Consider the following 16352-nt stretch of genomic DNA (forward strand, 5'->3'; position numbering starts at 1 on the left):
AGCTGTATTTGTTATATTGTTTAACGTGCTTTTGGGTAAAGAATCCCCAGAGCCTCCTTGTCCTCGGTTGAAGCCACATAACCATGGTAACCCATGCCAGCCTCAGCTCTAGTGGCATCTGCAAGCATGATGAACATCTGGAGGTTTTGTTTTTTTTATTTTGTCTGTAGAACATACGTTTTCGGCTGTTTAAAATGATAACTATAGACAAACTTGTGGACTGCCGTTTTGAAACCTCTAATTTGACATTATGGCCATCGCTATCTTGTTTTTTTTTGTTTGTTTGTTTTTGCCAAAAGCAAAAAGTGATCATACTTAGACAAAAGGGTGGAGCTGTGGAGGAGTTAGGAAAACATCTGTGATGCCTCGCAAAAAGCCTGTCACTCAAGTAAATAAAATGAAAATGGGGTAGTCACCTAAAAATTCAGAAATTCTCTTACGGTGTTCACAAGAATGTGCCGGACATATGGACGGATTGACAGAGAACCCAAAAACATAATGACTTAAAGTAGGGATGTAACGATGCATCGCGAGGCAGTTAAAAAAACAATACAAAATATCTGAGATTCAGATTGGTGGAATGAAAAATTAACTGCAATACTATTTTTGAACAGCAGAGGGGGTAATCTGCTTTTGAGTCTGCTTGCTCAGCGTGCCACGTCCCAACGTGTTCAACGTCCCATGTCATGTCCAAGACTACAGACAGCTCACTAATGTAAATAAGACGAAGCAAAGGCTCCACAACATAATATAAATAGAAGATGCACCCTCCAGTTTCAAATTGGGGTGTGGCAGCACTTGAGCTTCCTCAAGTCAGAAAGAAATAAAGGCGAGAAGTAAACAGAAAAAAATACAATGCAACATATTGCAAGAGGGTGTTGAACTACAAATAGTACAACAAACATGATGTAGCATGTGAGCCGGTATCACAGTGAGGAGCTCCGGTCAGCCCCGCCTCCGCACATTACTCCTTAACGACGTCATTTAGGCATTTAAAGCAGAGTCATCTTTTACTCTTCAGTACTGTGAGATGTGGTTGAGAAAACTATAAAAACTAGGAGGCAGAACATGAGTTAGAAAATTATCTTGTATGGGTATTATCTCCAAGGTCAAAAATAAACTACTCCACTCTCCACAGCTGTTTACTTCAGTATCACAAAGGGTTTTTAGAGGTAGAAACCTAGTTCTTAACTCTAAATCAATTCAATAACCACATGCATTTCTTCATAAAATGCTTCCAATGTAACTTGGGGATTTTTTTTCTTTTGCAGCTAAATAAAACCTTTAAAAAAAGAAAAAGGCAAACATTAGACATCAAAGCATTTGGAAAATGTTATCATTTAAGATCTTCTCACATAGCTTTACATAGCTTTGAAGATATACTTCCTGATTTTATTGTGCTCTCTAGCGCCTCCACACAGTCACAATCCACTGATGTTTTGACAGTCAGCTGTGACTGGAGGAGTATTTGTGGATTTTAGGGCACTCCTCCATTGACATTTTTTTTTTAAAAAAATAAATAAAAAGTAGGTTAACAGAAAATCAATCAGCAACAGGAGAGGTTTGACCAACACCTAGCTACACACTTACCAACACTTCTCATTCTACTACTAACAGCCCAGCAAGACATGTACTCTCATATAAAGTCAGCGATTAGCAAATAAAAACTGACTTAGACACAATTAAAGACAGAATCCACTGTTAAGCTGCTTATCTCTCCAAATAACTACCAGGATTAGTGCACAGAAAGTGAGACAGCAAAATTCATCTGCACATTCTGGCAAATTGGCTGATGCATGAAACTTAGGTTGCATTTGAAATCACTCGATTTTCTACTTAGGGCACTATTATTACCATCCGCCATTTTATTTGAGTTTCCAAATTGTGACCGTTAAATGTATGTTCAGTTTATAGATCCCTATGATGGAAAAGAAAAAAGAGAGCATGCATAGCATTCTGCTAACCATCCTGTCATGCAGTCCATACATTTCATGGATGCAAAATTCATTTGGTGGTAATAGTGATTGATGATGATGAATTTAAATCTAAATTTAGAGCTCACACTACCTGCTGAGGGATTGTTATGTTGGGAGTAGTGAATGGGTGAAGGAGGGAGTCATTTCAGACACAGCCAGACTAGATAATGGGACTGGACGTGACTGGAAACCATGAGGGTGTTAACTGTTTTACATGTATGTGTTCGAGATGCTCCAATTGTGAAATTCTGAGCTGATACCGTTATAATGTTTAAAATACCAACTTGGCCAATAGTCAATAGTGATACTAATTTTTTTGTTGTTTATTTTGTTTTTCTTATTTATTTCCCTTTTTCCAGGGGAAGAAAGAAGTCATTAAAAATACAACTAATAATAACTGAACAGTTTTAAACACATTCAGTCAGTCATCACATTATGTTTAAGTGAGAACAAATTTAGTCATTTATAAGACAGCCTTTCCTATAACCTTCTTTCACAAAAAAATATTTTTTTAATATATAAAAGAAAATAGCTCATTTATATATTTATATGTATGTATATATATATATGTATGTATGTGTGTGTGTGTGTGTGTGTATGTGTATGTATATGTATATATATATATATATATATATATGGATGGGAGTTAACCAGTAGGCTCCAGGGAGTATGATACCCTCTCTAACATAAATTATTTTGTTGCAGAAACAAATTTCTCCTTCAAACAGCTGTGTTGATTCACATTTCTTACCAGACACTATAGCCATGATTATGTCACCTTTGTGTAGCGGGGTCTCATCACTAACTCGTTAAAGGACTAGTAGGATGGGAATTAACCAGTAGACTCCAGGGACTTAACAGGAGGGACTTAAAACTGATGGTCAGAATTGAATAAGGACTTAATACGCAGGAAGTGTGATGACAAGGTACCTTATTTTAGGTACCTTACAAAAGTAATTGAGCTCAAAGTACAGTAAATATGGCCGTGCACTGGAACCAGCAATTACTTCACACCCATGAAAGTCGCTTAAGCCCTCTCTGCATATCCGTATATCGCGTTCATAACATCATGACATTTCACATCACATTTCTTCAGTTCAACTTCCCCTCCAGTTGCCGGAAACGGGCGTCCAAGTCCAGGAGTAAACAGTCCAAAACAAAGAAATGAGTCAGTCACTGAAGAAAGAGGGTCAAGAAGTTGGGCTGTGGGGGATGTGAGTGTGTGTGTGCGCATGGATGGGGCGAGGTGAGGGGCACAGACCCTCAGCTGGGGCGCCTCCTTCCACACAGGTAGAAGCAGAATTGCAGCTGGCTCTGTTTAACGGTTCATCCAGTTCTTCTAGCTCGCCATCTTGGTTCTTTATTCAACAAAGGAAAAAAAAACCCGGCCTGTCCAACAAACAAGGTCGGCTTTAACATACATGACAATGTTTTCATTGACAAAAGACAAAATAATCAAGCACCAAATATCAATAACTATTATTAAAACGTCACACTGTCACAGGACAGTTATTCAAACGATCAACACCATTGAAATATTGATGCATTTACAGCATGCCGCATTTCATGCGGACGCCACAGGTCCTGTCCAGCCGCATTTGCAACTGATGCCATCCAGCAGCATAAAATAACACCATGAACGGTTCTGTCCAGCCACGTTCTCAGCTGATGACATCCAGTAGCATATCATGCTGATGTGAAAGGTTGCTTCTGGCATCCAGATTTTCACCAAAAGCAATGCAAAAGTCGCAGTATTTGACAACTTTGGACTGCTCAGTTAAAAGTCAGGATTGTCAAGACACTTTGTCAACTGATCATCAGCAAAAATACCACCACGTTCTCATTGCCGCTTTGTAAGCAGACTTTCCTGTCTATATATTACGCTCTAGGTATCCTCCTCGCCGAGATGTCAACAAGCGCGCATGGTTAGGTTTCAGCAACAAAAGCAAGTGGCAAACAACACTGGGATGTCAACAAAATGACGTGGTTAGGTTTATAAAAGTACATAATTGTTTGGCTCTACATCACACAGGGAGGGAAGACCGGGCTCCCAGGTGAGAGTCCACTGTTTGATAGAGCCTGGCTGCATATCATACTGGCATGAAAGGAGGCTTTTGGTGTCGGTATCTTACGCCACTCACTGCCAATCACTGACAAAGCCACAATATTTGGCAAATTCAGACTGGGAATGGGCTAAAAATGCATTTCTCAAGGATCACCGAATTTAAATGGAGCTTTGCAGAAGCGAATCCACTTATTGCAGCAACTCTGTTAAAATGATGTTTTCAATATGAAATCTTGCTGATATAAAAGTAGGTGTGACTCAGCCTTTAGATTGACACACTGATTTTACAGTCAGTTGAATGTTCTCCTCCATCTCTGAAAGTAGAAAGAAATTTTGTTTGATTCCATCAGCTGTTAACTGTAGAATAAAAAGTGCCATTTCAGAGGAATATGCCAGCTGCCAAGAACACAATCTGAGGAGAACCTCTAATTGTTCACTTTCAGTTTTTAACACTGCATTAACTTTGGCACCAAACATAGTTATTCTGCAATAAGCCACACCGTTCAAATTGCACTTTAAACCACTACATCTGAAACAATGGCGCTGAACTGAGAAGCCATGTGAGAAAGTGAAGTCTTTGGACTGCTCGTTCATTGCAATCTATCACCATCTGCGAGTTCATAAGTTACAGCACATCAGCAGTTCACTACTTAAGCACACAAAACCGTAAATACAGCACACAAATTAAGCTGTTAATCAAACGTTTACGGAACCTTTCACCATGTCAATATGCATTAGCTGCTGACTGATTGCCATTTGTCTAATTAATCAATCCCCACCTTCAAACTCATATGCCATTAATTCACTGATGAGCAGGGTCACAGCGCACTCCTCACACATAAATCTTTGCCTGTCACTGATCCAAAAATAACCAGGCAGCTCTGCTCTCCTGACAACTCTCTGCGGCGCATCATGGAGTAAAAGAGGTGAATACAAACAGAGAGATGATGAGAGAGATCTTTTATTTCCTCCTGTTTATCCTCTTTATGTGGACTTAAGACATCAAATTTACTCCATGAGGCAGCTCGTGCTGGAAGCTGGTAGCTCTACAGGCACTCTGTGAGCTTTTTGTGTTTTGAAAAGGTACAGTTATTACACACAGTCCATTTCAGGTCTCAAGTGGGAAAGAGTATTGATTGAGCAACAAATCCAACAAAAGGGGCTTAAACTGAGTAACACCCACTCTCCAATATCAATCCAGAAACATGACTCAGCAAGATCTGACCATTTAAAAAAAGGGAATCTGTTATTCCCCAGAGGTAAGCCACTGTTTTCAATCAGCAGCCAACATGTTGCCGCTGCCGCCGCCAGTGCTTTCCAACTGGCATCAGACCAAGCGGCTACATCAGCCTAACGTTTAACACCTCGACAGTCCATCTGGGAATAAAACACAAGGACTCTGATTTCACTTCTGCCTTCCCTTCACCCACTCTCTGTCCTTCTTCTCGTTTTCATTCATCCCCCTCATCTCATTTATCCTCTCTCCTCCATTAGTCGTTTTTTTTTTTCCTTCCCATTCCTCGTCTCTGGTGGGTTGACGTTTTTTGGCAAGGTTCCCAGATAAGACAGTGGTATAAAAGCAGCGTAGAGGAACAGTTATTACAGGCAGTGTGCTCTGATCAGAGAGGTTTCAGATCACAGTGACAGAGACTCTTCTTATCACACCCGGGGCTCGCAGCTCGGGGCTGCGAGGTTTTCCGTTTGACTCCCTCAGGACGGCTGGCGAGTTACAGTAGGAGAAGCCACTGCACATCCATTCTAACAGGTCTATCATGTCCACAACTACACTTTATATCTTCACTAATTCTATGTCTGTAAAAACCCGCAAAGCAGCAGAGAAAAAGTGTAGAAGCAAACAGAAAATTCACAAAGTTTTGGGCAGGCTGTCTCGCAGGGAAACTGTGGTATGAACTCCAAGTGCCCTATATTACTCACAGAGTTCCAGTGGGCTCTACCGGGCCGCTTCAGTTAGAAACTGATCCACTGAACACACTGCTGGCATTTTCTGAAGCATCCGAGGACAGATATACTTCTATTTCCACATATTCATAAATCTGCATTGACTCTAAGAGCACACACTCAACAACACACAATCCCCTCCATTTGTTTATGCTCCACTTCTCTTGCTTGTATAAGCAGGCTTTATACTTCTGCGTGGAATCGATGCTTTACGTGCACCTCTCCAGAAATGTAAGTACGCATTGCAGCAACACAAACCTCCCATGAATTTTTGTAAACCGAAAACCATTTCCCTCAGTGGAAAGAAATCTTTCAGTTACTCTAACTTCATAGGTAAGACACAATAAATCATGAAGACAAGTCCCCACACAATAGCATGTTAAGTCTTGTGTGCGATTTATTTTAGCTTTATATGAGTCGAAAAAAACTCTTGCTAGCTGCAAGAATAGGCTGATGCTAATAATGTTAGTATGTTGTATTTGTGAGAATATTTGTCTACTTTGTTGTTGGAGAACCTTGTGAGTTATAATGGAACCAAATTACGTAACATTACCTTTGTTAAGTGTTGCTGTTCCTGGCTTTTTGACAAGAGGAAAACTCAGCTGGCCATGAGGCTAATTTATGCTATTTAGAACACCATAGGCTTGTGCTAATAATGTTAACATGATGTATTTGTCGAGAGAACATGTCTATTGTAAGTAAACCCTGTCTGTAAAAAAGTTTGTCTGTAAACCTTGCAAGTTTTAATGAAGCTGATCTATCTACTTTTGTTTGAAATTGATGCTTTTAAGTCATGCTTTATCTGTTTCCGGAGTTTTTAATCAAATAAATTTTGCAGCACTTCATAGAATCCCCACTGCGGACCAGCATTTTAAAAGGTGTAACTGCAGAGTGAGATCTCTACAATGACGTTCTGAGTAGTGTGAATATCTTTTTTTTAAATCTCAAATGCCATTATGACAGGTGATAAAATACATTTGTAGATATCTTAAATATGTAATTGATAATATCACAAATATAATTCACACTAACTACAACTGTATTTAAGATAAGAAATTCTGAATATCTGAAATTACACTCTTGACTTTATATTTCCAAGCCGACAAATAAATTAACTTTAACTTTGACTAGTCAGAAATGAATTGAAGATATATTGAATTCCATTTATGATATCATGTAACAACAACTGTAGATATTTACAAGGAATATTGTCTCTAGTAAGAATAGAACTGTTGATATCAGTAATTAACATTTTGGGTATGTCAACTTTAATTACAACACGTCAAAAATGAATCATAGATTTTTGCGAATGAGTTTGAATAAAAGTCAGCTGTAAAAGTTGAGTAGTTGTTATCAAGTCATAGATATTTTCAAGGAAGATTGTCTCTGGTAAGAATCGAATTATGGATATCATTAACATTTGAGGTATGTCATCTTGGAATCATAGATATTTGTACTTGAGTTTGAAAAGAAGTTACAGATATCTACAATGATCACCGTGGGAAAGAAATTACATGTTGATATCAAGAATTAACATTCTGACTGGTGAGAAATAGATCGTGGATGTCTTTAATTAGAACTGCTCTAGTCAAAAATACACATGGACATATTCTAACCATTCAAAAAGCAATTGATGGTATCTATAACTGCTATTACGTCTACTTATTAAATGAGAAATGGGCTTACCACCATGACTGCATCATTTCTCAGTTTCCGTTCAAAGTGTTTGAGAGTGCATCTAAAGCAGCATGTTCTTTACGTGTTCCTGACACATTCTGTGTTTCTTTAACATATTGAACACGTGTCTGCAGCTCATTTATGATTAATCTGGTATAACAGCATATTTTGTTGCTCTCTTTTTTAGTGTAATCACCATACAACATCAAGCTCTCTTGTTTCATAGCCTATGTGTCTGTATTTCACGGAGAGTAAAAGGAGAACTGTCACCTTCCTCCTCCTGCTTCACACTTTTTGTTAAAGACATAAAACATTTTTTTAAGCCAGTTAAAATAAAATCCATTATTTAAAATCAATCTGATGGCAATTCTGTACAAATATAGGCATTTAAAACATTCACAAGTGAATTTCAGGAGTTGGAGAACCAAGCTGCTCCAGCAAAAATAGAAAAGAGCAGTGTGTGATTCATCATACAGACGCCGAAGGACATCCACCAGAGCCAAAATGTGACACCGCCTCACCCAGCTGACACTAATCTAAGTTACTGTGAGGTAAGAAGCCTTGTTGTTGTCCTGTTTCTAGCTGTGTCATTATTTGTAATATTTGTAGTCTGGGTGCTGATTCTTTGACTAACTCTTACAACTTACAACTCCTGAACACCTGCTAAGATGATTACATGCATAAGGCACTGAGGCACAACCGCATTCACTGTCAGTAACTGCAATGAACTTTGCAAGTAACGCTTTCGATGCAGCCATCGAATCTGTCCAAAATGGACCAGAACTCAAAGACAGCAATGTACTGTTTTTTTTTTCTTTGGTCCAGTACAAATCAACTGAATTACAACCTCCGTTACACTGAGCATGAATGCCATGTCAAGAAAACTACCTATTTATCATGTCTGTCAGACTTACGGTCATGAAGCCGTCCAGTAGACCAGAGTCAGGTTTGGGTGGAGCCTGCAGTCGCTCCATGGACCATTTCTCGATGATGGAGGCCACCTGGCTGTTCTCAGTGTTGAGGATCCTGAAGCCTGTCATGTTCACACCACTGTATCGGTATGGCTCCACGTCCAGTGCAAACAGATCCTACAAAGAGGAAAAAACATTAGAGCTAAAAGTGACATACTGGACTAAGTTGAAAGTTATTAAGAAAAAGCTAAAACCCCAAAAAGTCATATAATCCTACTGAGTAACTCGGCTAACAAGAAACACAATGGCACTTTCACAGTTAAGGGGCTTTAAATAACTTTTGGAATAGCAAAGCTTTGTTTTTGTTAATGGCTAATTGCCTGGACTGAAGTCTACTCTGTATATGCTTGCACACTGGCCTGTTGGATGCACATCTTGGGCATCCAACAGCGTCCCAGAAGTCAATGTCCAATTCACTTCCCAGTTAGAGTTTACAAAGGTATGAAACTCTGGTTGAATCATCAGTAAAACTAAAAAATGAACTGTTACAAAAAAATCCAGTTATTTGATAGTAACAGTCAAAGTTACCAGTAGGTCAATGTTAAAATGTAAAGACTAAAGTTTACTATATTGTGCTTCTGCTAACATCAAGCTCAAAGTAAAAATTACAGTTTGCTAAAACTTGATAAAATGGGTTGTTTTTTCAAAGCCCAGTCGGCAGCAGAAAATGTTGGCCTCGTATTTTTCTGTAAACTACGAATTTGTTTGGTATTTGCATGTTCACATGTGTCATATTAGCTGTCTAAAGTAGCACAGCGTTTGAGCTAATTTTGTTATTAGAATGTGGAGGGGATGATCGATGGTTTGCACCAAGGCACGATGCCTGCCAAGCTACAGACCACTGTTGGAAACAAAAACAACAAAACTGGAAACAAAAATTTTAGTGAATCATTGCTATATTTCCAGCAGCTTTTTAATCATCTGTGTTTTGTAGTGACCCTTTGTTGTTTTCCCAGCCGGGTAATTGTTGCAAAAAGCCCTTGTATTTTACCAAGGAAGACAGCAACAGCAACAGCTTCACCAGCTGTGATTTTACCACAAAACCATTTTTTAAAATGTTTTAATGGTCAGTTTTTTCAAACTTTTATAAAAATGAAATCTAGCAAACTATATTACATACACCATGACAGTAGTGAAGCATCAGTCAGGCCCATGATTGACAAACTCTGACCAAACATTCCATACAGTATTAGAAAAAAAAAACACTTGACACCACGTAGGTGAAGAGAAGAGAAAAAATTGGCAGGAAACTGTCTGCCATATGTGGCCTCAGTATGGCAGGTTTGTTCACTCTGCTGGGAGAATTAGGCTGTCAGCACTGGACTCTGTGTGCCAAACAAAACAGTGGGAAATGACAACTACCACTGTACCTCCCCTGCCTCATCCATGTTTGTATTTTACTTTTCATCTTCCTAAAAAACACCAGAGGGAGATTTAATTATCTCACATAAATTGGGCCATGCTGAATGGCTGCGGAAAGAAAGTATGCACATTTAGATGTTTCATTTCAAACCCAAAATGATCCCTTTTAGTCGCCATGATGAAAAGCGCAGACAGTTGAAAACTGAATTATTCCGTTTTCAAAGGAACTTGACATTAAAAAAGTGAAGGACATGGGGAGGCGGAACACAGAGAGAGAGACGCTGTTTTGATCCGAGGCAACAACAAGCAGCCTCTTCAGGATGAGAGTGGGATGGGACTTCAATAAGAGTTTGATTTGAGTCAAATCTTTGACGTGCAACACGGACTGAGAGCAAGTTCATAGAGTCAGGGACCTTAGAATAATGCTTCCCAGTGATCTGTGGTATTGTGTGTTTATTGTATGGACAGTGAAAGGGACTTTATCCTGACATTACCAAAAGCAAGGTCACTTATACAACTACAGTACGTAATACCAGAGGAACTTCACACTCTGAATCCAGCCTTTCACATTAAAGTGAAAAATAAATGGTGACACACTCTGCTGCCTCATCTCACTTTACTCCACAGAATATACTGAGCCTTTTAAATTTTACACCTTTCACTCAGCTATCAGTCTGTGGATGATACTCTTCATTTACAGATTTATAACTGGCTGGAGTATTGTGCTTAATTAGTCTTAAAACATGTGCACATACAAACCAGGCACATGTATGTGATACACAGAACAGTATCTGTAGGTGAAAAGGCATCCTCCTGCGCAGGGCCAGCCCTAGACTTTTGGGGCATCTAAGCACATTTATGTTGGGAACCCTCCTCATTGAACCGTGTTGCCACTTCACACGGAACTAAACCAACTTTTGTAATTAAGCAATATCACACGAGAGGGATGTTGTGCTTGTGTATCATCACGGCTGTGATTCAGTCGTAGACACGAGGCCTGCGGCCTGCAGATTCGTGCCAAAGAAAAAATGATATACAGCACAACACAAGATCTCCAGTGTGAGATTGTTGTTATACAGCAGTTCTACAAGCGCTTTTTATTTGTTAACAGTAACAAGCAACAACATATTATGATCTATTTGTTTATTTAATGATTGTTTTGGCTCCGCCGACACAAATAGTTCCGCAGCCACTGGACGTGACAGTCATTGCCTAGCAACACATAAACATTTTCCTGCACGCTAATCTGTGTTAGCTCGGTCTTCATGTTATGCACAGAGCAGCTGCTTAGTATCATGAACATTTATCTCTGTGTTTTCAGTGAAATCAGAGGCTGTTAACAGACACTTTGGCGGCCTGTGAGATTCAGATGAGTTAGTTTGATCAGACTCATCGTTGCTGCAGTGTGAGTCCGCTCACTGCCGTGATCTACGTCACCTCGAGTCCCGTATCAGACAGCATGTGTGTGTGTGTGTGTGTGTGTGTGTGTGAGTGAGTGTCGGTGTCTCTCTGTGTGAGTGTCTCTCAGGCTGTGGACAGTGACAGACGAGTGTGTCCCTGTCTCACTGCACATCCTTGCAACATCTGTAACAGCTGGTTTACTCCCAGTGAACGGCGGTTTACCAAAACCCGTCCGTCACAGCTGCCCCCCCTCCTGGGCTTCCTCATAACTTTTAGTAACTCCGGTGCATGTACAGTCAGCTCAAGACACACTTCAAATTCCCCGTCCTTTCTTTCTCGCCCCCCAAACTCCTCTCTCCTCCCTTTCTTCTTCTCTCCTCCCTCAACCTGACCAACTGACAGCTACGTGAAACTCCACAGCGCCAACTAGCTGTTTGAACCTGTGCTTACACCATACTAGAAACATATCCCACTTTCACTCTTACACTAATTAAAGATTTTGATGCGGCTGTGAGGCAGAGTGATACATGCAGTTGAGTTAAAAGTTAACAGTCCCAGTGATGTTGTACTGTTTTGAGGCCTCAAGTTCGGCATTTCGGCAGTCAACATCTTGGTTTTAAGGGCCACAAGTTACATATTTGGACAGTTGTTGTGAACCAGCAAATAGCTTTATGGACCAACACCATGTTTTGGTACCAGGCTGTAAACTTTATTATTTTAGGACTGATGCGCTATTTCAGGACTGGCTCTCAAGTAGGATTGGCTTCATTTTTCAGCCACAGTGTCTTGCCGCTTGGTGAGGACTAAACTGAGACCATTTAACAGCAACACTATCCTAAATTGAATAGACTACAGTAAATATTTTGCTTGATGTGGTTAAAGTTTGATCCATATTTTAATGTTATGTTCTCACTAGAAAGAGCTGAATCTCACATGTCTAGTAAGTGACATGACACAACTAAAAGATACGATGCCTAAGGCAATCATATGGTGTAGAACACACATTTATAACAAAAGAAGCATCCTAAAATAGTGTGTAAGGACTGGCAGTTATCAAATAAGAAACACAGAATTATCACTCAAATTATCGTTCACATCAAGTAAATACTTTGTAAATGTTTTAATGTGTTAATATTTGCTAAAGCCAACTGTACTGGGTCTGTCTTAGTACTGATTTCTGATCCAGCATCTCCTTTGCTGATAAACTGAAACATAGCACCGGTAAATTATAGATTACAATACTATAGCTCAATCCATAGTTGCATCAGGCCAATTCAAACTGGCTCCACCAGATTTTCTTTTATACATTTTCAAATATTAAACTATTCTGGCTTGGCTGAACACTTGGTGGTTATTATTTACAGAGAAAAATGCATCTATACTGCCCAGTGTGCCCAGCTGACCAACAGTTTAAATTCAATATTTAATCAAGTCAATGTCAGAGGTCCCCACAGAGGCTACAGCTGCTGTAAAGTGTCTCATTTTGTGCATGCACATATAAAGCAGGATCATGTGGGATGTGGCTATCTTTTCCAAGCTGCACTTTATTAACGCTGTTGCTCATTCCCATTCATCAAACGTGATATTTAGTTGTATATATATATATATATATATATATATATATATATATATATATATTTTTTTTTTTTTTTTTTTTTTTTTTTTTTTAGTTATATTTTACTCTCATTTAGTGAGGCACAAAGTCATAGAACAGCTCTGGAAGTGACCAACAAGCAAGTGGGATACTGACAGACCAAGAGATACACTGCAGAGCTAGCACATCAACTTTACGTTACCGGTCTTTGCTGAAATTGAACTTGGAGAGGTTGGAGTTAACCTGATTGCTGCTACTGCAATTTATTCTTTATATTTTTTTCCTCTTTTCAACGTTTTACACCTGCTTTGACAGGAGGGGGAGGCATTGCCTTGTATAGTTTGGGGAGCCCTACACAACTTGTGTAATGAGCGAAGGCCGCCCAGCTCTGCTTGTGGACCTTTTCAATGGCTCTTGGGGGCCTTCAACTAGCCTTGGGGCACTAAGCAGCCATTTTGTCCACTTGTGGCTCTTGCTGGGATGGCCCAAGTGGGGCACTAAGTCATGCAGGGGTGGAATGACGTACCAGCACTGCTGGGGGCATACACGCTAATACCAATCCTCACTTAAATTACTAACATTGCAGTGTCTTAAATTCCTGTTTATAGTTTAATTTAAAAGAGAACTAGACCTACCTATTACAACACAACAGAGAGACACCACACACATGTAAAATAAAGCTTCCATACTTAATCAAAGAAATTGTACCTCTAAAAGTAAATTGTACCATAGTAAGTATAAAGTGCCAGAAAAATAAATTTAAAAAAAAAACTGTCTTTATAAACTTTTGTAATATAAACAGTGGCATCATTTTATTTGTATATACAATTAGTCAGGCTATACACTACATCACTGCTGTCTCTCAGGTTTAAGACAGAACACAAAAATTCACTTCACTCATCAAACAGTTCAAACTGACTGGGCAGATCACCAATCATAATGGGGTGGCAGCACGCCCCCTGGACAAGCTCATGGACACGCCCCCTGGACACACCCCTGCTAACACAGGAGCTTTTCTGCTGCCCATGCACAAATGCAGTCCTGTGAGCACTGGGCTGTGACAAGCATAAGCTGAACCCTCCCTACACATTTAAAACTGATCAACATTTGTCAAGTTGACTTTTGCCACCTTTGAAGCAAGCGTTGACCAGTTGCAAGCACATGGGAGGGTAAAGCTTGTGCTTGTCACAGCCCCAAGCTCATGCAAATGTATTTGCACATGCAGAGCGGAAATGCTCCTGCACTACAATGTTTTTCATTTACGGATACTTTTCTGTGCACCAGTATCACATTCACAGGTCTGGTTTGAAGGTGTGTGGGTTTTAAGACTAAATAAATGCCATGCTGCCATACTGGCACCACTCTGAAAACAAACCACAAGTATTAAAAGTAGTACTATGTATGACTACTACTTTTGCTTAGTGATATTAACTATACCATTAATAGAAATTATAAAAGGGAAAGCAAAGAGTGGAGGATGAGGCAAAGGAAAGTGTATGGTAGATAACAAACAGGAGGAAAAGAAGAAGGAAAAGGAAGATAAAGATGATGGGAAGAAGTGAGACAATTGATGAATTCTGAGAACTTAAAACCACATCTCTAATTGGTGACCATTCATTCCAGTAAAAGTTGCTCACCCAGGGCTTGGAAGACCGAATGGCCCACTACAGCTGATGGGGGTGACTGAGCTGGCACTTCTGCTGGAAAGCAAGCACCAGCTGACTACGAGTCTGTCTGAGCTATTATTACTATGTTAACTTACAAATGTGGATCCAACTTGAGAGGAGACCAATGAATTTGCTTGAACAATGTCTAAAGAGAGATATTTAACTGAATAATTTTGCATGAACTAGTGAGGTGAAATCTATATGGTTCATTCCTTATTTTATCAGGTCACAGGTCAAGATTCATGATGCTCAATGTAAATTGTTCCTAAAATACAAAGAAATATGGTCTGTTGATAAATGGTTCAACATAAGAAGTTGTGAACATACTTTCTTAACAAATTTGTGGATTTTTTATTAGAATCCTATCGAGCTTTACGTTCCTTATCATCTGATATTTCTCCAGTTAAACATTCTAAATTGAGCTGGTAGGAAAAAATGTTTGGAAGGTATAAAATTGGAAGGTATAACTTATATTAAGGGGAAGTTAAATGTTGTCTTTGGAAGGTGATGAACTACAAGTTATCTGTGCATGTATATTCATAAAGGCATAGTTACATGTTGGAGGGAGTTTGGCCTGTCAAAACTAAAAAGAGGTGAAAGAACAACGGAGCACAGCAGGCTGACAAAAAGCTTAACCACAAATATCCATTGCTGTAGAGATCATCCATTTTTCAAGGATAGTGATTTTATAAAATTCTTCACTGATTAACTCCACACAGTAGAAAAAGATGACCTATCAAGGCTACTGGAAAGTAGCCTTCAGCTGTCTTTGTCTAACACATGACCCTCACCTTTCCTCACTCTAAAAAACTTATCAGTTTTCCTAGTTTGCCCTCTACGCATGCTCACTGGTGTCTCTTTCCCTGGCCTCTGTTCTTCTTGGCAAAAATACTTTACACTGCAACAAAACACCAAAAAATAATTATAATATAGATATAAAGCCTTTAAAAATCATGATGCAAAGAGTAAGAATTGACCTTGTTTGCACTATGAGGTTTCCTGACAGTTTTAAATTGCCTCTTTTATGACAGTGGTCTATGGAGAAAAAGATACTGAGGCTGCTGTGGATCAGAAGGTCAAGAGGCTCATCAAATAATGAAAGGGTCAGTTCAATTCCCCGCATTCAACAGGTTGAAGTGCCCTTGGGCAAGACATTACACCCCAACTGGCTCCTGATGTTTAGGCCAGTACCTGCCATAAATTGAACTGAATAAACACTATTTAAATGTGCTCAATTTACTTGTTGCAGTACTGCTGTTGGCCACTGGGACAAATCAGAAGCCAAGGCTGAATCAGTAAGTAACAAATCCAGCTCTTTAAAAACATCTCTGAGGACAAACAAATATTAGAAAGGAAAATATATAGTTAGACAAGAGCAAAAATAGGAATAGGAATTTTAAAAAAAATTATGAAAAACACGACTGAGAAAATAACAATAACAAGCAAAATAAAGAACAATAACATTAAGAAAAGGAACCCCACATGATCCCATCGCTGCCAGTCATATTTTGATGCTTAGGCAGAAGCTCCTGGTATTAATATAATGATGCAGGGGGGCAGCCATTGTGGTTGATGTTCAAGTGGTTAGGTTTAGGCACACAATTGACCTAACTATGGTTAGGAAAATATCATTTTTTGGCTTTAAACACCTGGTTTGGGGGTCACAATCACTGCTGGAAA

General features: G+C 39.3%; 1 protein-coding gene across 1 annotated transcript in view; it reads right to left on the bottom strand.

Moving 5' to 3' along the window:
* The window catches only part of grik2 (glutamate receptor, ionotropic, kainate 2), a 342742-nt gene that overhangs the window by 178718 nt on the left and 147672 nt on the right, over positions 1-16352 (bottom strand). Inside the window, exon 6 of the mRNA XM_042489444.1 lies at positions 8592-8765. Within this exon, the coding sequence (XP_042345378.1) occupies positions 8592-8765 (174 nt within the window). The remainder of the gene's footprint in view (positions 1-8591; positions 8766-16352) is intronic.

Source organism: Plectropomus leopardus, chromosome 7 (assembly GCF_008729295.1).
Source record: "Plectropomus leopardus isolate mb chromosome 7, YSFRI_Pleo_2.0, whole genome shotgun sequence".
Taxonomy (NCBI): domain Eukaryota; kingdom Metazoa; phylum Chordata; class Actinopteri; order Perciformes; family Serranidae; genus Plectropomus; species Plectropomus leopardus.